Source organism: Pongo pygmaeus, chromosome 17 (assembly GCF_028885625.2).
Source record: "Pongo pygmaeus isolate AG05252 chromosome 17, NHGRI_mPonPyg2-v2.0_pri, whole genome shotgun sequence".
NCBI classification, from domain to species: Eukaryota; Metazoa; Chordata; class Mammalia; order Primates; family Hominidae; genus Pongo; species Pongo pygmaeus.
Genome location: NC_072390.2, coordinates 27,261,419 through 27,283,843, shown reverse-complemented (window position 1 = coordinate 27,283,843; position 22,425 = coordinate 27,261,419). Strand labels below are relative to the sequence as shown.

Sequence of the window (22,425 nt, the reverse complement as noted above, 5' to 3'; positions counted from 1 at the left end):
ATTGCCCTGCCTGACCTCAGCTAGGAACATGTGTGTTGAGCAACTCACATTTTTTACTGCTCTGTGCACGTCCGCAGATACCATGAAAGCTTTGCAAGTATTGATTTTTGGGGGTTACAAATAAATTTTAGGGAGTAGCAAATTCACAAATATGAGCCTTGAATAATGAGGATTGACTGTATTTTCTGTCAAGCCAAGACCAAAAAAAGTGATACAAAACTAAGTTCTGTGTTGTGACAAAATTATTTCATAATAAGATAAGGTGACTCTGTGATTCTGTCAGACCCACAACTTTTGAAATAATCACAATTTAGATTGGGCTAAAGGGCAAAAACATTTTTCCTAAAAATGTTTGTTTCAGTAAAAACAACAAACAAAAACCATTTAGTCCAAATTTAGCTAACACCAAAGAAGATGGTATAAAATGAGATCTTAGGGTAGGTTTTAATATTAAAGTGTTACTAATTCTCAGTAGTTCAGTGTCTTTACAGAAGATTTTTGACTTCTAAATGAGTTAGGTTTTATTTTATTTTATTTTTAATTTTTCTGATATTTTGAGGCCTATGAAGTAATTAATTTTTCTGGCTTTCTTTTGGTATATTGCAAATATGTATTTTAAAAATTTGATAATGATATTACAAACTTAAGTGGGTGTTTAGAAAACCACACATGTAATATAATTGAAAACAAGTCAAGCCAGGGACAGGGTCTTCTTCTCATTGCTGGAATGTGAGGCTCCCCCATGGAGCGCAAGGCATATTGTATTTGGCTGTGATAAAGTATTGATTTTGACATGTGCTTTCTTGTTAATCAGAGTAATGATGGTGCGTTGGTGAGCCAAGCAGGAAAGTTTTCTCTAAAAACAGGAGGCTAGATAGTAAATATTTCAGGCTTTACAGTCCAAACGCTGTCTGTGGCAGCTACTCAACTCTGCTGCTGTTGTATAAAAGCAGCCGTAGCCAACATGTAAATGAATAAACGTGGCTTTGTTCCAATAAAACTTTATTCATGGACATTGAAATCTGAATTTCATATAATTCTCCTGTATCACAAAATATTCTTCTTTCTGTTTTCTCCCACCAGTGAAAACTATAAAAACCATCTTTAGCTTGTGAGCGATATAAAAACAGGTGGTGGGACAGATTTGGCCATGGGCTGTAGTTTGCCAACTCTTGTATTAAACTTGATGCTGTCAAAACTATGCCATATCGGTCTTCCCAATTGCTATATTTCTTATAAATCTGGATGTAAAAATTTTAGAACCTGTGTATCTATACATTAAAAGGTGTGTGTGTGTGTGTGTATATAGGTATGTAAAGGTATTCTATATACATATAGTCTCTCACACTTGCTAGTTAGGCAGTTTGGCAACATGAAAAGAGTCCAGACTTGGAAGCAAAATAGATCTAGGATTAGACCCAACTCTGTAACTACTTGTGTGAACTCAGAAAAATTACTTAACCTTTCTAAGTCATCTTATCCCTGAAAGGGAGCTAATATGACCTACCTCACATAATTGACGGGGGAAAATTAGATAATATATGCAAAGGATACCTGGGACATGGAAGTATACAAATAAATAGTTTTTTTTGAATTACTAAATTATTCTTTTTGAAGAAAAACTTGGTACATGGCTCCATAAGAAATTCAAACCTTTTAATATAGAATATTTTCAATATATTTTGTTCTGTTTCATAAAAATGAACATGGCACATCCCCAAATCAATTTCTTACACGTTTCTTTTTTCCTTTTCCAATGGTACTGTTGGTATTCTCATGTTACTGTTTCCTCTGACCTCAATCTTTTTCGATCCAGATGCTGGCATTTTCAAACATTCCTATGATTCCCACTGGGTTCTGCACACACTTGGTATGCTTCACTAGAGCAATACCTGTACTTTTCATTAGAGTAGTTCCTTATTTGACAAAAAGAGAAAAAAGATTATTTTTGCTTTTGAAGCCTTATAAGGGCACTGGCTAGAGAGGTATACATAATGGAAAATTTGCCAGATAGCCAGAGTTCACAACAGTGGAACCTTGAACAGAATTCCAAAATCTGTTCATAAGAAACGTGTTTAAGATGACCCTCATCCTTTGAGCTGCATGTTTTTTTTTTCTTTTTTGATACGGAGTCTCACTCTGTCGCCAGGCTGCAGTGCAGTGGCACAATCTTGGCTCACTGCAACCTCTGCCTCCCGAGTTCAAGCGATTCTCTTGCCTCAGGCTCCCGAGTAGCTGGGACTACAGGTGCCAGCCACCACGCCCGGCTAATTTTTGTATTTTTAGTAGAGACGGATTTCACCATGTTGGCCAGGATGGGCTCGATCCCTTGACCTTGTGATCCACCCGCCTTGGCCTCCCAAAATGCTGGGATTACAGGCATGAACCACTGTGCCCGGCCTGAGCTGCAAGTTTTAATCCTCTTGTTTGTTAGAAAAAAAACAAAGGGAAATCCCTCAATGGTTGGGTGTTTAAAATAGGTAGTCTCAGACTACTGTATGGCATCTAAATTCAGATAGCTTCATTTAGTCATATTTATTTCACAATAGGAAACTCTCCAGTACAGCTCATATCTACTTTATAATTGTAGTATGTATTGAGACAGTTGCATACTAAGTTGTAAACTTGATGAAGCAGCTAATAAAACTTCTACTCATAAGTCCCTTAACAAGTTTCTAAGAAAGAACTAGAACATGGTTTTAATAAACATAGAAGTTATTGCTTCAAACTTGTGACACAAATGTATGACATAAGAAACTTTTGTTTATATATTATGTATTAATTTTGTATGTATGTATGGGTAGGCATGCACACATAAACGTATCGACAAAGATTGTTTTTCTCTTCTTGACTCTGCAATTAGCTTTGAGTCAGTGCTGGAACCTGCCAAGTTTGAGAAGTTTACTTCTTTAAGTTTCTAATTAAACTCAGAGCGGGCAGGAAACATATTTGTAGTCAGATGCTGTCGTTCTTTGCCTCTTGATATTCTAGTTGGAAGACTGAGGGGAGCAAATAAAATTGCAGATAGAAGCTTGTCTTTAATTCTTTTTTGTGGCCTTGCTGACAAGTCGTCTTGCTGGGAAATATGGGGTGCATTGGCTTGTTTCTGAGACTCTCTTTGCCTCTAGTCCACAGGGATGAAGGCAGATAGTTGCTGGGAAATCCATGAGTTGATACCAGCAGGCTGAAGCTCTGCGCTGGGGTTGTGTGGCTGTGGCACAGGTTTCCTGGCTTGTTTGGAGAGGAGGAGTCATGGTTCTGTGGCAGGAAAGGATCCCATTGCTGTGAGCTGTGTTTATTGAATCTGTCATTTGGCCATTGCTATCTTGTTCTATTCTTTCATCATTCATGTTTCTTGTTTTTTCCCTAACTAAAGCTTACATTTTATACAACTGTCTGCATTGCTTAGATCTTCCAAAGCATGCAGTAGATATTTTATAAATATTTGGACTAAAAGACTCAGAATTTGTTAGCGTAAAACTTCTGAGAGTCATCCATTCTTTGACACGATGGATGAAAAAACAGATCTAGAGAAGTCTAGATGGCTCTTCCAGGTCTCAGATCTTCTCTGCCCTTTTTTTTGTACTCTCCTTTGCTTTGGTAGGGGTATGACCCTGTATAGCTTTAAACAAAACATTATGGATTAAATTTACACATACAGATCAACTTAAAAGTAGATCCACATGAGCACGTCTCACATGTACACTACGTTCTAAAAGGTAATGCATTCCCTTCAAAGAATAAGGATAATTCCATTTTTACAAGAAGCTTTAGACATTGTAGTTGATAAAGCAAAATAAAATTTCAATATGAAAGATAGTTTTGATGAGGAAAGATTTCTTCAGCTGTTCTATCCATGATATATTCCAAGTGCTTATCACAGTGCCTGGCAGAGAGATGGCACTCAGTAGAGCCTTGAGTTCATTGAATGAATGAATGCATGGATGAATAAGAGAGAAGAAGGAAGAGAGGATGGCAGGTGGGATGAAGGAAGGTCTGATGAACATTTCTGCATTTGGTTTTCAAAATACATTTTTCTAACCACAGCATCCGTGCTCTTGGGTAGCTGGTAGTGGTAGCATCAGCAGCCACCCCTCAGCTGTCCCTGCAGTAGCTGTTGTATCAGAGCAGCTTGCAGGTTCCTGCAGTGCCAACTGTAGCTGTTTCCTGGGAGGCAGGATGTGACTGTTATTCAGGGGACCTGTTTTGAGAGCCTCAGGAATGCTTTTTCCTTTACTTGCTCTCAATATTCATTTTCCTTTTGTACTCTCAATTGTCTTCTTATAGACTTTAGTAGTAGAGAGATAAATTAGCAGGGTCCCATTGCAGGAATATCCGTGCATATCTTCCTTTCTCTTGTATTGTCAGTGGAAACTATTTATTAAACTTACGAACAGGATGAAGTTTTATTTCATTTCTGGTTTTCTGTTGTGCCTTTTCTCTCCACTGTGTTATATGTTATTGTAATAGTGTTGTGGCACAGTGTCATCTAGTCTAGCAAGAGTTTCTGGGATGGCTTCTGTCCCTGTACTCTAGGAAGCCTCTTGAGCTTTTCCACTCTGGGCTCTGCTGATTGCTTTCTCCAGTTTCACATCCATCGCATACACAAAATAATGCAGGCCTAGGATCAAAGTTTTTGTTTGAGCAATGTGTAGAAGTGAACATGTCATATTTGGAATCAGAAAAAATGAGTTTAAAGATTGCATCTACGATAGACTCATTGCATTTATAGACAATTACTTTGTATCTAAAGATTTCATTTTTTTGAAACATGAAATTCTTTATTTTTTTGTATGAACTAATGAGATAATGGAATGATATCTTCCTAGTGTATGTAACATGTGCTTAGTAAATGTTAACTTATAATTACTTTTATAAATTGAAATTTTTATGGAAATCATTGTAGAGTCACATGCAGTAGTAAGAAAAAAGATATTCTTGAGTACGTGTTATGCCATTTCCCAGAATGCCAACATTTTACAAAACTATAGTACAATTGCATTCTGTACAATTGTACAAATATGTACAATTTGTTCTGTACAACTTTGTTACCTGAATAGGCTTGTGTATCTCCCACCACAGTGAAGATGCTAAACAATTCCACCAACATAAGGAGTGGTGGTGATGTCCTTTTGTAAGCAAACCCATCTCCCTCCTGTCTCATCTTCCTCCATTCCTACCCCTGGAAACCACTAATTTGTCCTCCATTTCTAGAATCTTAACATTACAAAATGTTACATAAATTGAATCATAGAGTACATGATCTTCGGGGATTGGTGTTTTTCACTCACCATAGTTATCGGGAAGTTCACCCAAGTTGTTAGGTACATCATTAATTTGCTCCTTTTTATTGCTGAGTAGTATTTAATACTGTGGATGGACCACAGTGTGTTATTTACCAGTTGAAGGACATCTGGGCTGTTTCTGTTGTTTGGCTATTATGAATAAAGCTTCTGTAAACATGATATGTGCAGATTTTTATATGAATGAAAGTTTACATTTCTCTGGGATGAATCTCCAAGAGTGCAATGGTTAGGCTGTATTTTAAGACTTACCATCATAAGTCATGGTTCCCCGGTGAGATAGTTTCATTCTATGTGTAAAGGGAGGTCAAAATAACATTCACGTGGATCTTTTAAATGATAGCCTGACAACTGACACCTTTAGTCAATTAATCAGATTAAGAAAATTGATAAACCTTTTACTGGTTCTTTCTTTCTTTCCTTTTTTTTTTTTATTTTTTTGAGACTGAGTTTCGCTCTTGTTGCCCAGGCTGGAGTGCAGTGGGACAATCTCGGCTCACTGCAACCTCTGCCCCCCAGATTCAAGCGATTCTCCTGTGTCAGCATCCTGAGTAGCTGGGATTACAGGTGTATGCCACCATGTCCACCTAATTTTTGTGTTTTTAGTAGAGATGGGATTTCACCATATTGGCCAGGCTAGTCTCGAACTCCTGACCTCAGGTGATCTGCCCGCCTCGGCCTCCCAAATTGCTGGGATTATAGGCCTGAGCCACTGCGCCCAGCCCTGGTTCTTTCTTTTTTGCCTTAATTTCTCTGAAGTGGCTCCACCATCTCAAAAAACTCCACCATTCTTAGAACCTCCAGGCATGTAGGCCTTTTCCTCTTCTCTTGCTTCTCCAATTATCAAGGAAGAGCTAACGCCCTCTTGATTTTGCCATTGTGGACATTTTTATATTATTTTCCTCTTGATTCATAGCTTTATTGTCTGATTTTCAGTTAGCATAGTCTCTTCACGGCATTATTAATAGGCTATCTTTCCTGGTGTCTATGTCCTAAAGTGGAGTCTTCTGCAGCCTGGCCACAGCTGACCTTTGTGGCAGTAGGTCCCAATTCTCCCCTTGAAGGCCATGGTCACCACCACCTCAGGGCCTTCACATGTGCCCGGGACTGAGCCTGGTCCTCTTCACACTGTTAGCTCCTTCTCATCCTGTAGCTATTGGCACAGATTTCACCTCCTCATGGGAGGTCCTCCAGGTGTATATTCTTCTAGTACGCTGCACTCTTCTTTCATTACACTTACTGTATTTTTTTTCACTTGTGTAAATCTTACTACCCCACATGGTCCAGTGTGGTCAGAGAGTTACTTTCAGAACCTTCAGAAAAGGTTTAGGTCGCCTAAAGCAATCTGAATCTTAACGTTGTCTCATGAGGGAAACAACCACAATCCTAATGTGTGTATGGCAGTGGGTTTAACATACAGTGCAACCTTAAAAGTCTTCTTTAGACTTAGTTTCATGTTCAGGATCTCTCACAAGCTCAACTCTGGCTTTGGGTGGGGAATCCTTTCTATTTGCTGAAACTGTTGGAGAGGTAACCCCAAAGCCTCTTCTATCTCAGTGTCCCCATCTCCCACCCAAGCAGCTTACCCACCAACAAGTTGCCGTCTGTGCCAACTCACTATCCTGTGAGCTTCCTTGCTTTTCCTACAGTGTGTGTGTCATTCCCTGCAACCCCATGAAGTATCCTTTCACTATGGGTTTTCTAAGTTGGGGTTCTGTCTAACCCATTCGCTACCTATTGACCTCCCGGAAGACTGGGGTGGGGTCTTGCCTATCTTTGTAGTCTAGAACCTGGGACATTGACTAGCAGATGTTACATACATGAATGAATGAATTGGTGAAAGAATAAATGAAATTATGTGTCTTATATATAGGAGATACTTGGTAAAAGTAAGACAAAATGAATAAATAATATAAATCTTTCTTAATTTTCCAGGTGATTTTTGAAGTGATAACTTCTGGACATCAAGGCTATCTCGCTATCGATGAGGTGAAGGTGTTAGGACATCCGTGTAGTAAGTTGTCTTTACTTGTAAATATTCGGGTACATCATTGGGGGCATGTTTACATTATGAATGAAGAGAAGGGATGAAAACCTGTGAAGAGGTCATCCTGCCAAGACAGTTCCCTGACAGGCCTGTATTGTTGGTTTGCCAGCCCAGAAATCCAAAAGCATATACTTAATGTAAATGCCATGGTTTGTATAAGTCTAAGTATTTTAAAATTTGGTTCAGGAATGGGGAATCAAGGAATTCTTTGGCATGCTCAGACATCTTTGCAAAGAACATGTTTATTTGTTGCCATGGTCTTTAGAATTCCCTTTTCAGTAGTAGCACATAGTTAAATATTGAGAATCTGCATTTTGTTTCTAAGTATGTTTTTGGCACAGTTCCTTGGTATTTATCACATGGTTTCAGATGATATAGCTGCAAACAGGCCTGGGATCTGTCAAATAAAAGACACCTACCTAAACCACCTGGGGACCCCAGAAATGGCCTGCTCTTCATCTTTTAAAAATTAATACTTTAAAAAAGGTACAACAAGTGATAAACATACAATTTTTAAAATATCTACTATGAACAACTAACAGTTTATCATATTTGTATATGAACCTTTTTCCTTAAATAAAATAGTACAGATTGCTAGATCTGTTTCTCCCCAAACCCCGCCCCCTAGGGGCCACCACAGTGGTGAGCTGGTTGTTGCACCTGTTACGGTGTCTAGTCTGCACACAGCAACAGACTGTAGCTGCTTGAAGCAGAAAAGGCATCCTATTGATAGAGAATTGGAGGGCAGTGCTATTCCTAAGAACACTGGTGGTCTAGACTCAGATGATGATCAGGCCCCCAAAGTGAGGCTACGCAAGCAGCCACAGCAATCACTATGGCCGGGGAGCCAGCTGCGAGGACAAGGGGAGCTGGCGCTGTGTCTCTGTGCACCTTACCCGTGGAAGATGACCCTTGCCTAGACATTCTGTGCTGATTCTGGGCCTTGGCATCTTTGGCCTTAGATGCAAAGCCCTGAGGGGGATAGTCAGGGTGAGCGAGCTAGATCACGCACTCATTCATGCCTGGCAATTGGTGTGACTAGGAAAGTGAGTTGTTGGCTTTTCCCACTCTGTCAAGGGAGCTGGGCCTCAACTTTTACCGAGAAACATATAGTGCTGAGCAACTGAACACTGCAAATGTGTGTGTGTGTGTGTGTGCATGTGTGTGCTCTTTCCCATAATCCCCGTGGGTTTATAAAAGCAAAAAAGTAAGGATTGCCTTTTATAAATGCTAATGAATGGTTTCCAGCCATACAAATTTCTCTGTATTCTTTTTTTTTTTTTTTTTTTTTTACTTAAGTGTTAGATATTTTAGGTCAATCCACAATCCATGGTATTCTATCATATGGATTTAGTACATTCTATTTTTCTAGTATTTTATGAACATTTAGTGTTTCCCCCCAGTTTTTCTCAATTAAATATTGCTGCAGTGAGCATTATGGATGTGCCTACTGGTGCAGTGTTGAGAGCCTCAGTGGAGTGTGTTCTTAGAGGCTGAATTGCTGGGATGTAGTGCAGAGACGTTCTTAGTTTTATTGGATGCTGCCAAAATGCTATGAAAAGTGTCTGAACCAGTTTATATTCCCACCAGCAATGCATGGTAGCTTTATTTTCCCTATATCTTTGTTCAAAATTGATATTACCAGACTTCAAATTTTTGGCCATCTGAGGGATGATAACCTGCTTTATTTTTAGGATCTCTGGCATTAAAGAGAAACTGGCTAGTTCATACATTTCATGGGTCTTTCCTGATGACCCTATGCAAAATTATGAAAGAATGGTTACATCTACAATAATAAAAATGGAAACATTTGCAGGAGTGGCTCAGCTTTTTATTGCATGGATTTGAATAGACCACCAGGACCCTCTTTGTTAAGCTTTATAGAGAAGGCCTGTGTGGTTGTTACCTGATGAAGGTATCATGACACAGGTGTCTTAATTCCTTCTAAAGGGGTTTTGCTGTCTCTGATATCTTTATTTGGTGCTTTGAAGCTTGCCAAACATTGAAGTTAACATAAAGCAATCATTCGTTCATTACAAAGGCAGGTGTTACTTTTGTGTCATGTTACATTTGTCTTTTCTTCTGTTGTCAGCAAAACTAGGGCGTTCAAGAAGATTCCCTGTCCCCTCCCATTTCATGAAAAGGCAGGAAAACCATCAAGGCTGTACCTAATTGAAACAGCAGGGTAAATTTAGGAAGCAGAATGCAATTACCTGAGCTGGAACTCAGCCAAATCCTCAGAGTAATAGCCTCCAGCTAGAAAAGTGCTGTGAGATCTTCTAATATGCACAAAGTTCATGGACTTTGATTCACTTCTTACTAGGAGGTTAAAAACATAAGAGCCGTAATTGCATGCCTACTAAGTGCTGAGCACTCTAATGACATAGTCTGCCTCCCTGTTTCTTAGAGCAGAGCTCACAGCAAGGCAGATGTACTGGGTGCAGGTGTGGTGGCTGCAGTCAAGGTTGCACATGGCTTTCTATTACATATCCTGGGCTCCATCTTCCACATCTGGCCACTAGCCAACATAATAGCTCCTGAAGTGTAGCGCCTTCCATTTTACTGGATTTTAGTCATTGTGTGCAGCAAAGACCTAAAGACTTCATGCTTATCAGTGCCTTCCTAAAACATGTCTCATGCAATTTTGTTCTTCCCATAGGAGATAGCTTCCTATAGCCATAGAAATGGTGTTTATGTTCTCTCCTTTGGAGAATACCTGTGCTAATACCTAATTGGCTTTGGGAACTGCTGTGAGGGCACAGAATTGCAAAACAGGCTCTGTACCAAGGTGATGTATGGTACAACAGCGTTGTGAACTGAAAGCCTTAAATGGTTTTGATGATAGCTCTTCCTTAGCTTATTTTTTCCTGAATCTCTAAGTTAATGGGGGAAACATGCAAATAAAGATTTTAAAGAAGGCAATAGTTTGTTCTTAAAATGAAAGCTTTACAGGTAATATTTTATGAGCTTTCTTATCAAGATTTCATAATGAATTATTTTGAAATTTTGATGTTCATTAAATTTAAATCCTAAAGGAGCATTAATATTTTATATCTAAAACTATGCTTTCCAAATGGCTGCAAAATTGCCGAATCTCATTTGCTTCACTGTAAAGGCTCTTATTTGAATTCATATAGGTTTATGAGTAGGCATTACAACATTTTTTAATATTAGATATTCTGATACAAGTATACAGTTGCTCATAAAATTGACTTTAATGTAGTGACAACAAGATGCAAGATCAGCCTGAAATGTGGAGATGACTCTGCAGGATCAGCACCTCTCTAGCATATGACCACTTCTAATAAACAGATAATTTTTGCATTTGGCATGCACACTAAAAATATATTTGGAATTTGGTTCAATAATCCTGGTAAGAAAAGAAGCATTTTATTGTAATAGCTTCCTAATGTTGTCTCCTGTTCTTAAATACATTATGAGCTGTGCATATATGGGTATTTCTCTTATTACCTTGTGGTACTGATAATGTATTTTTATGTCTTAAAAGCCATATGTAATTTTAATAGATTTATTGACATATCACTCACATAATTTATCCATGTTTAAAGTGTACAATTCAGTAGTTTTTAGTTTATTCACAGAGTTATGTACCCACGACCACAGTCAAATTTAAAATATCTTCAACATGCCCCCAAAAGACCCACCACCCATGAATAGTCATTCTTCATTTTCTCTTGTTACTGGTGGAGGGTGTCCAGGTTCTTGGTGTCTTAAACAAAGAATTGGACAAAACGCACAAACAAAGCAAGGAAAGAATGAAGCAACAAAAGCGGAGATTTATTGAAAATGAAAAATACACTCCACAGGGTGGGAGCAGCCCAAGCAAGTGGCTCAAGATCCCCATGACTGAATTTTCTGGTATTTAAAATACCCTCTAGAGGTTTCCCATTGGTTACTTGGTGTACACCCTGTGTAAGTGAAGTACTGGCCGATGGTCAGTCTGATTGGTCATAGGAGGGGACCAATCAGAGGCTGAAGTGAAGATACAAAGTTACACCCTCTGCAAACATCTGATTGGTTGCAGAAAGTGAACAATCAGAGACTGAAGTGAAGTTACAAAGTTATACTCCTATAAAATGAAAACTTGGCCCAAAACCAGCCTGACTGGTTGCAGGAGGGGACCAATCAGAGGTACTTTCAATTTTTCATCTACCACCCAGAAAAAGTTGGGGGAGGCAGTGTGCAAAGTCTCTGGTCCTTTTGTCACTTGGGTGTGGAAGGTTGGGATTTTCCTTTTGATTTAGTTCCAGGAAGTCAGCATGATTCGGCCTTAGGTTCCTTGCCTCTAGACCCTATTCTCCCGACTTACTCTGGCTGCCACTCCTAGCCGTAGGCAACCATTAATTTGCTTGTTGTGCCTGTAGATTTGCTTGTTCTCCATATTCATTTAAATGCAGTCACACTATATGTGGCCCTTTGTGTCTGGCTTCTTTCACTTAGCGTGTTTCAAAGTTCATCCACGTTGTAGTGTATATCAATATTTCACTCCTTCTTAAAACCAAATAGTATTTTATTGCATGGATATACCACATTTTATGTAAGCATGCATCAGTTGATGGACATTCAGGTTGTTTCACCTTTGGGCTATTGGGAATAATGCTGCTGTGAACATTTGTTATCAGTTCTCTTGGGTATCATGCTCTCAGACATATACTTAGGAGTAGAATTGCTGGGTCACATTGTAACTCTGTTTTTAGCATTTTGAAGAACTGTGAAATTGTTTTTTAAATTGGCTGCACCATTTTCCATTTCAAACAGCAGTGTATGATTTCAATTTCTTCATATGCTTGCGAATATTTATGTCTTTAAAAAAAATCATAGCCATCCTTGTGGATTTCAGGTGGCATCTGTTTGTAGTTTGGATTACCTAATGGCTAATGATGTTGAGCATCTTTCCATGTGCTTATTGGCCATTTATATGTATGTTTGGGAGAAATGTCTATTCAGATCCTTTCCCCGTTTTTAGTTGAGTTATTTATCTTTTTATTATTCAGTTATAAGAGGTTTTATATATCTACATACAAATTCCTTATCAGATATATGATTCGAAAACATTTTCCCCCAATCTGTGAGTTGTTTTTTCATTTTCTTGATGGTATCCTTAACAGCACAAAGGTTAAATTTTGATAAAGTCCAATTTTCTGTTTTTTCTTTCATCACTTAGATACAACCATTTGGAGTTGTATCTAATAATTCCTGTAAGGTCACAAAGCTTTTCTATGTTTTTTCCAAAGAGTTTTGTAGTTTCAATTTTTTTTTTTTTTTTTTTTTTGAGATGGAGTCTCTCTTTCTCACCCAGGCTGGAGTGCAGTGGTGTGATCCTGGCTCCCTGCAACCTCCGCCTCCCACGTTTAAGTGATTCTCTTGCCTCAGCCTCCTGAGTAACTGGGATTATAGTTGTCTGCCACCAAGCCCGGCTAATTTTGTATTTTTAGTAGAGATGGGGTTTCACCAATTTGGCCAGGCTGGTCTCGAACTCTTGACCTCAGGTGTTCTGCCTGCCTCAGCCTCCCAAAGTGCTGGGATTACAGGCATGAGCCACTGTGCCCGGCCTATAGTTTCAATTCTTACTTACAGGTCTGTGAGCTATTTGAGTTAATATTTGTGTATGCTGTAAGAAAGTGGTGAAACTTCATTCTTTTGCATATGGATATGCAGTTATTCCAGCACCATTTGTTGACACACTGTTCTTTCCCCATTAAATTGCCTTGGTACCCTTGTTGAAAATTAATTAGTAAATATAAAGACTTATTTCTGGACCCTCAGTTCTATTCAGTTGATCTACATGACTATTCTGCTACAAGTATGATACTATTTTGATTACTGTAACTTTTTAGTAAATTTTGAAATTTGGATCAGTGGTTCTTCCAAGTTTGTTCTTTTCTCATTATTGTTTTGGCTATTCTGAATCCTTTGTACTTTCTTTTTTTTTTTTTTTTTTTTTTTTTTGAGACAGAGTCTTGCTCTGTCGCCCATGCTGGAGTGCAATGGCGCTATCTCTGCTCACTTCAACCTCCACCTACTGGGTTTCATGCCATTCTCCTGCCTCAGCCTCTCAAGTAGCTGGGACTACAGGTGCCTGCCACCGTGCCCGGCTAATTTTTTTTTTTTTTTGTATTTTTAGTAGAGACGGGGTTTCACTGTGTTAGCCAGGATGGTCTTGATCTCCTGACCTCATGATCCGCCCACCTCAGCCTCCCAAAGTGCTGGGATTACAGGCGTGAGCTACTGCGCCCAGCCAATCCCTTGTACTTTCAAATGAATTTGAGAATCAGCTTATCAATTTCAGCCAAGAAAATTCAGCTGGTATATTGATAGGGATTGTGTTGAATCTGTAGACTGGTTTGGGTGAGGGGTTATTGCTATCTTAACATTATCAGGCTTTGTGATCTGTGAATGTGGGATATCTTTCCTTTTATTGAAGTCTTTTAAAATTTCCTTTAATGGTGTTTTGTAGTTTTCAGAGTACAAGTTCTATTCTTCATTTGTTAAATTTATTCCTAAGTATTTTATTTTGAAGTTGTTTTAAATAGAATTGTTTTCTTAATTTTATTTTTGGATTGTTCATTTCTAGCTTGTAGAAATGCAGTTGATTTTGTGTATTGATCTTGTATCCCGAGATCTTGATGAACTTGCTTCTTAGCTCTAATTGGTTTTTTGTTGGATCCATAGGATTTTCTGTATACAAAATTGTGTCATCTTCAAGTAGGTTATCCAGATTCCTATTTTTCCAACCTAGGTGAATTTTATTATTTTTCTTGCTAGTTTGCCATGGCTAAAACCTCCAGTGCAATGTTGAATAGAAGCGAAAAGAACAGAAGTGCTTGTCTTGTTCCTCATCTTAGGAGGAAAGCTTTCAGTCTTTTAGCATGATGTTGGCTGTGGTGTTTTGTAAATGCTTGTCTTTAGGAAGAAAGTTCCTTTTTCTTCCTAGTTTGTTGGATGTTTTTATCAAGAAATGCTGTTGGATTTTAGCAAATCCTTTTTCTCTATCAGATTATTATGTGGTTTCCATCCTATATTCTGGCATATTATATTGATTAATTTTGGGATGTTAAAACAACCTAGCAGTCCTGGAACGCATCTCACTTAGGCATGGTGTATAATCTTTTTTTATATGTTGGCATGTAGCAATGAAACATTATATGAAGTTACTGGGATATATGATGCCTTGAATTCTGAAATCTTAAAATTATACAGAATCATGCCCCATTATTTTGATGCCAATTTAAAAACAAAATAATACAGTAAAAAAGAGATAAAGCCCTTCTAAACCCATGTGCTGTATATTGGATAAATTGAATACAAAATCCAAGACTGTCCTGTATTATTACTTGGGCAATAGAAAATAAGTCAGCAATTTCTTTAAATATTAAAGTTTATAATATGGCCTCCTAAATTCAAAATTATTCTTATTTTTTAAAATAGTATTTTCCTTATTAATTTGTGTAGTCACATATTGCTTACCACTCCCAAATTTAGATTTTTTAATGAAGATTTATTAAATAGTGTGATTGAAATAAGAATAGCAGTGGCAAAGCACAAATTAGAATTGTTATCGGAATTACGTTCTGCTGAATAAAGACAGATTCATGTGCTTTGGTTGAGAGATGTGTGGGACTCAGAATTGACCTTTCATTTTAAACGTGGGAACACAATTTGGACTCTTCTCCAAAGGAATATCATTCTTCTTAAGATATAGTCGACTTCTAAAAGTTATTTATATGTAGTGGCTACCTTAGTTTTCTCTGATAAGAATGTTGAATCTGTTTTTCCACTTGAAAAATTATTCCATTAAAGCCTATTCTTACCTTTCAAGGAAAACAAAACTGACTTTGACCTGAAACATGTTAAGAGAAAAATTTTCTGCTTCTATCACAGGAATTACTTGGCGTTTTTGGATCTATAATCTCATTTGTATAAGAAGATAATAATAATGTTTTTCTCACTGAGTAAATATAGGGATTACATTAGTTAATGTACATATAGAATTTATCACAATGCTTACCACATTCTAAGAATTTAGTTAATGTTAGCTATCATTATTATTATTATTATTATTATTATTAGGCCCTACATTGTGATAGACTTGCTAGAATTAGTTAGCTGCTAATGGTAAACCTCTAAATGGCTAAAATGATTGATATCCTAGATGGGGAAGTTTAGTTGTATGTCCATCGTTAAATTCCAAAAATGTTTGCAAAATATATTGATTCTCAGTGTTAGAGTAAGCAGTACCAGGCTGTTCTTTTTGGCAGCAATTCGCTTCCTTGTTTGTGATGATATGTTACACAAATAGAGAGAAATATTAACTATTTTTATTCTGGTGGTTGGGCATGCATCCCGTACATTTCAACCTATGCCATTACATTAAAATGTAAGTTAAAGCAAAAGGGAGTTAGGACATAGTCCTCTTGTTCCACTTCAGTTTGCACTTTGATCTCACAAATTACTCTTCTCTGATTTTGTTGCTAGTATTTTTATGCAGACTTTGAAGAATCAATAATAATGAAACATCTACAAAACGATTTGTATCTTGGTCAATGATAATTCTTGGCTTTGGGATCAAAGGCTTATTTGAGATCAATTAATACCTGAAAACCTCTATTCTTTCTTAGTAAGAAGCAACAGAATATGGAAGCAATGAGAGGATAGGAGGGTTGTACTAAGAACCTGTTTGTTATTCTTGGGAGATATTTAGTTTTTAAATCTCCTACAGGTTTTAGAAGAAAGCTGGCATAGCATTTTGAAAGGGTATCCAGGAGACAAGTGGGCCTATAAATTTGGAGAGAGAGAGAGAATGTTTCTTTTTGAATATGAGATAGATTGAAATTTCTATTCTAAAGGTGGTATACACCCGATGTTACAATTAAAGTAGTATGGCAAGATTCAGAGCATACAGCTCAGCATGGGATCTACACTTTTCTGGCTGTAGCGCTCTTTTTCTTGGGCTCTTTTCCAGGTTCCAGTGATAGATCAGTTATTTTAAATAGTAAGGAACATTTTTGTGGGCTAAGTATGAGGCACAGAGAGCACCTTGGCTTCATCAACTTGTTTATTCTTTATATCAACACTGTGAAATAGGTACTTTTAAAAAATCTCTATTTAACAAATAAAAAAATTTTGTGAAGATTTAGGTTTAAGAACTTTTGCATATATTCAGAGATAGTAAAGGACTGAAGGAAGTATTGATGCTTGAACACAAATGTGCTGAAATCCAAATCTTAAAATAGTATCAGCCTTAAGCTGCTTGCCACCTGAAAATGGTTCTAGGATTTATAGCACTAAACAAGGGGAATCTAGGCATCTTAAAAGCTTGGAAGATTATATAAGCTTTTAATATTTACTGAAAAAATTTAAACCATTAGCAGAAAGTTTGACTTTCATGTTCTTGGAGAAATCTGATCTCACAGTCATTTTGTTAAGTGAAATAACTTAGAAACAGAAAAACAAAAACTACACATTTTCACTTACAAGTGGGAGCTAAACAATGTGTATATATGGACATGAAAGTATAATAGACATTGGAGACCCTGAAAGGTGGGACGGGGAAAGAGGTGAGTGATGGGAAATTACCTATGGTGAATAATGTACACAATTCAGGTGATGGGTACACTAAAAATCCAGACTTCATTGCTATGCAGTATATCCAAGGAACAAAACTGCACTTGGACCCCTTAAATTCATTAAGATACAAAACTTTAAAAGAAAGTGATATTCCAAAACTGAGCGTACCATAGATGAACACACCTTTAGCAGAACCAGCGACAATTCTCATATTCACATTATTTTTTAACTTTTACGTTTGCTGATAGAGCAGAGTGTATGCATTTTATAACTTTCTCAAGAAAGATTATAGAAGTTAGTACTTATTGTATTTTTTAAAATAAACAGCAGAAATATACTTCTCACAGTTCTGGAGCCTGGAAGTCTGAGATCAGGGTGCCAACATGGTCAGGTTATGGTGAGGACCCTCTTCTGGGCTGCAGACCTCCATCTTTTTTGTTGTGTCCTCACATGGCAGACAGAGGGGGAAAGAGCTGAGTCCTTTTCTTTTTTAAAAAACTGTTATTTTATTTTAAATAATAAAAACAAAAAATAAATCGATACATAATTGTACATATATATGAGGTATAGAGTGATATTTTGAAACATGTATACAATGTATAATGATCAAGTCAGGGTTAATTAGCTTATCACCTCAAACATTTATCATTTTTTTGTGCTGGGAACATTCCATATCCTCTCTTCTATTAATAGGTATTTGCAAATATACAAGAAATTATTGTTAATTATAGTCACCCTACAGTACTGTAAAACACTGTAACTTTATTAATACTTATATCTAACTGTAATTTTGTTTTCATTAGCCAACGTCTCCTTGTCCCTCTATGCCCTACTTTTCCTACCCCTTAGTAACCACTCTTGACTTCTGAGATCAACTTTTTTTTTTTTTTATTATACTTTAAGTTTTAGGGTACATGTGCACAATGTGCAGGTTAGTTACATATGTATACATGTACCATGCTGGTGTGCTGCACCCATTAACTCGTCATTTAGCATTAGGTATATCTCCTAATGCTATCCCTCCCCCTTCCCCCCACCCCACAACAGTCCCCAGAGTGTGATGTTCCCCTTCCTGTGTCCATGTGTTCTCATTGTTCAATTCCCACCTATGAGTGAGAACATGTGGTGTTTGGTTTTTTGTCCTTGCGATAGTTTACTGAGAATGATGATTTCCAGTTTCATCCATGTCCCTACAAAGGACATGAACTCATCATTTTTTATGGCTGCATAGTATTCCATGGTGTATATGTGCCACATTTTCTTAATCCAGTCTGTCATTGTTGTTGGTTCCAAGTCTTTGCTATTGTGAATAGTGCCACAATAAACATACATGTGCATGTGTCTTTATAGCAGCATGATTTATAGTTCTTTGGGTATATACCCAGTAATAGGATGGCTGGGTCAAATGGTATTTCTAGTTCTAGATCCCTGAGGAATCGCCACACTGACTTCCACAATGGTTGAACTAGTTTACAGTCCCACCAACAGTGTAAAAGTGTTCTTGTTTCTCTACATCCTCTCCAGCACCTGTTGTTTCCTGACTTTTTAATGATTGCCATTCTAACTGGTGTGAGATGGTATCTCATTGTGATTTTGATTTGCATTTCTCTGATGGCCAGTGATGGTGAGCATTTTTTCATGTGTTTTTTGTTTTTCATGTGTTTCATGTGTTTTTTCATGTGTAAATGTCTTCTTCTGAGAAGTGTCTGTTCATGTCCTTCGCCCACTTTTTGACGGGGTTGTTTGTGTTTTTCTTGTAAGTTTCTTTGAGTTCATTGTAGATTCTGGATATTAGCCCTTTGTCAGATGAGTAGGTTGAGAAAATTTTCTCCCATTTTGTAGGTTGCCTGTTCACTCTGATGGTAGTTTCTTTTGCTGTGCAGAAGCTCTTGAGTTTAATTAGATCCCATTTGTCAATTTTGGCTTTTGTTGCCATTGCTTTTGGTGTTTTAGACATGAAGTCCTTGCCCATGCCTATGTCCTGAATGGTAATGCCTAGGTTTTCTTCTAGGGTTTTTATGGTTTTAGGTCTAATGTTTAAGTCTTTAATCCATCTTGAATTAATTTTTGTATAAGGTGTAAGAAAGGGATCCAGTTTCAGCTTTCTACATATGGCTAGCCAGTTTTCCCAGCACCATTTATTAAATAGGGAATCCTTTCCCCATTGCTTGTTTTTCTCAGGTTTGTTAAAGATCAGATAGTTGTAGATATACGGCGTTATTTCTGAGGGCTCTGTTCTGTTCCATTGATCTATATCTCTGTTTTGGTACCAGTACCATGCTGTTTTGGTTACTGTAGCCTTGTAGTATAGTTTGAAGTCAGGTAGCGTGATGCCTCCAGCTTTGTTCTTTTGGCTTAGGATTGACTTGGCGATGCGGGCTCTTTTTTGGTTCCATATGAACTTTAAAGTAGTTTTTTCCAATTCTGTGAAGAAAGTCATTGGTAGCTTGATGGGGATGGCATTGAATCTATAAATTACCTTGGGCAGTATGGCCATTTTCATGATATAGATTCTTCCTCCCCATGAGCATGGAATGTTCTTCCATTTGTTTGTATCCTCTTTTATTTCCTTGAGCAGTGGTTTGTAGTTCTCTTTGAAGAGGTCCTTCACATCCCTTGTAAGTTGTTTTCCTAGGTATTTTATTCTCTTTGAAGCAATTGTGAATGGGAGTTCACTCACGATTTGGCTCTCTGTCTGTTATTGGTGTATAAGAATGCTTGTGATTTTTGTACATTGATTTTGTACCTGAGACCTTGCTGAAGTTGCTTATCAGCTTAAGGAGATTTTGGGCTGAGACAGTGGGGTTTTCTAGATATACAATCATGTCATCTGCAAACAGGGACAATTCGACTTCCTCTTTTCCTAATTGAATACCCTTGATTTCCTTCTCCTGCCTAATTGCCCTGGCCAGAACTTCCAACACTGTGTTGAATAGGAGTGGTGAGAGAGGGCATCCCTGCCTTGTGCCAGTTTTCAAAGGGAATGCTCCCAGTTTTTGCCCATTCATTATGATATTGGCTGTGGGTTTGTCATAGATAGCTCTTATTATTTTGAGATACATCCTATCAATACCTAATTTATTGAGAGATTTTAGCATGAAGGGTTGTTGAATTTTGTCAAAGGCCTTTTCTGCATCTATTGAGATAATCATGTGGTTTTTGTCTTTGGTTCTGTTTATATGCTGGATTACATTTATTGATTTGTGTATATTGAACCAGCCTTGCATCCCAGGGATGAAGCCCACTTGATCATGGTGGATAAGCTTTTTGATGTGCTGCTGCATTTGGTTTGCCAGTATTTTATTGAGGATTTTTGCATCAATGTTCATCAAGGATATTGGTCTAAAATTCTCTTTTTTTGTTGTGTCTCTGCCAGGCTTTGGTATCAGGATGATGCTGGCCTCATAAAATGAGTTAGGGAGGATTCCCTCTTTTCCTATTGATTGGAATAGTTTCAGAAGGAATGGTACCAGTTCCTCCTTGTACATCTGGTAGAATTCGGCTGTGAATCCATCTGGTCCTGGACTCTTTTTGGTTGGTGAGCTATTGATTATTGCCACAATTTCAGAGCCTGTTATTGGTCTATTCAGAGATTCAACTTCTTCCTGGTTTAGTCTTGGGAGGGTGTATGTGTTGAGGAATTTATCCATTTCTTCTAGATTTTCTAGTTTATTTGCATAGAGGTGTTTGTAGTATTCTCTGATGGTAGTTTGTATTTCTGTGGGATTGGTGGTGATATACCGTTTATCATTTTTTATTGCGTCTATTTGGTTCTTCTCTCATTTCTTCTTTATTAGTCTTGCTAGCAGTCTATCAGTTTTGCTGATCCTTTCAGAAAACCAGCTCCTGGATTCATTAATTTTTTGAGGGTTTTTTGTGTCTCTATTTCCTTCAGTTCTGCTCTGATTTTAGTTATTTATTGCCTTCTGCTAGCTTTTGAATGTGTTTGCTCTTGCTTTTCTAGTTCTTTTAATTGTGATGTTAGGGTGTCAATTTTGGATCTTTCCTGCTTTCTCTTGTGGGCATTTAGTGCTATAAATTTCCCTCTACACACTGCTTTGAATGTGTCCCAGAGATTCTGGTATGTTGTGTCTTTGTTCTCGTTGGTCTCAAAGAACATCTTTATTTCTGCCTTCATTTCGTTATGTACCCAGTAGTCATTCAGGAGCAGGTTGTTCAGTTTCCATGTAGTTGAGCGGTTTTGAGTGAGTTTCTTAATCCTGAGTTCTAGTTTGATTGCACTGTGATCTGAGAGACAGTTTGTTATAATTTCTGTTCTTTTACATTTGCTGAGGAGAGCTTAACTTCCAACTATGTGGTCAATTTTGGAATAGGTGTGGTGTGGTGCTGAAAAAAATGTATATTCTGTTGATTTGGGGTGGAGAGTTCTGTAGATGTCTATTAGGTCTGCTTGGTGCAGAGCTGAGTTCAATTCCTGGGTATCCTTGTTAACTTTGTGTCTCGTTCATCTGTCTAATGTTGACAGTGGGGTGTTAAAGTGTCCCATTATTATTGTGTGGGAGTCTAAGTCTCTTTGTAGGCCACTCAGGACTTGCTTTATGAATCTGGGTGCTCTTGTATTGGGTGCATATATATTTAGGATAGTTAGCTCTTCTTGTTGAATTGATCCCTTTACCATTATGTAATGGCTTTTGTCTCTTTTGATCTTTGTTGGTTTCAAGTCTGTTTTATCAGAGACTAGGATTGCAACCCCTGCCTTTTTTTGTTTTCCTTTTGCTTGGTAGATCTTCCTCCATCCTTTTATTTTGAGCTTATGTGTGTCTCTGCACGTGAGATGGGTCTCCTGAATACAGCACACTGATGGGTCTTGACTCTTTATCCAATTTGCCAGTCTGTGTCTTTTAATTGGCGCATTTAGTCCATTTACATTTAAAGTTAATATTGTTATGTGTGAATTTGATCCTGTCATTATGATGTTAGCTGGTAATTTTGCTCGTTAGTTGATGCAGTTTCTTCCTAGCCTCGATGGTCTTAACAATTTGGCATGATTTTGCAGTGGCTGGTACCAGTTGTTCCTTTGCATGTTTAGTGCTTCCTTCAGGATCTCTTTTAGGGCAGGCCTGGTGGTGACAAAATCTCTCAGCATTTGCTTGTTCTGTAAAGTATTTTATTTCTCCTTCACTTATGAAGCTTAGTTTGGCTGGATATGAAATTCTGGGTTGAAAATTCTTTCCTTTAAGAATGTTGAATATTGGCCCCCACTCTCTTCTGGCTTGTAGAGTTTCTGCCGAGAGATCCGCTGTTAGTCTGATGGGCTTCTCTTTGTGGGTAACCGAACCTTTCTCTCTGGCTGCCCTTAACATTTTTTCCTTCACTTCAACTTTGGTGAATCTGACAATTATGTGTCTTGGAGTTGCTCTTCTTGAGGAGTATCTTTGTGTCATTCTCTGTATTTCCTGAATCTGAATGTTGGACTGCCTTGCCAGATTGGGGAAGTTCTCCTGGATAATATCCGCAGAGTGTTTT

The 22,425-nt window shown here is 37.8% G+C and overlaps 1 protein-coding gene across 13 annotated transcripts in view; it reads left to right on the top strand.

Annotated features, from left to right (window-relative positions):
• Positions 1–22,425, top strand: part of PTPRM (protein tyrosine phosphatase receptor type M) — an 840,386-nt gene that overhangs the window by 335,611 nt on the left and 482,350 nt on the right. For all 13 annotated transcript variants that reach the window (XM_054460379.2, XM_054460383.2, XM_063653925.1 and 10 more), the window contains exon 4: positions 7,239–7,317. In XM_054460379.2, the coding sequence (XP_054316354.1) occupies positions 7,239–7,317 (79 nt within the window). The remainder of the gene's footprint in view (positions 1–7,238; positions 7,318–22,425) is intronic.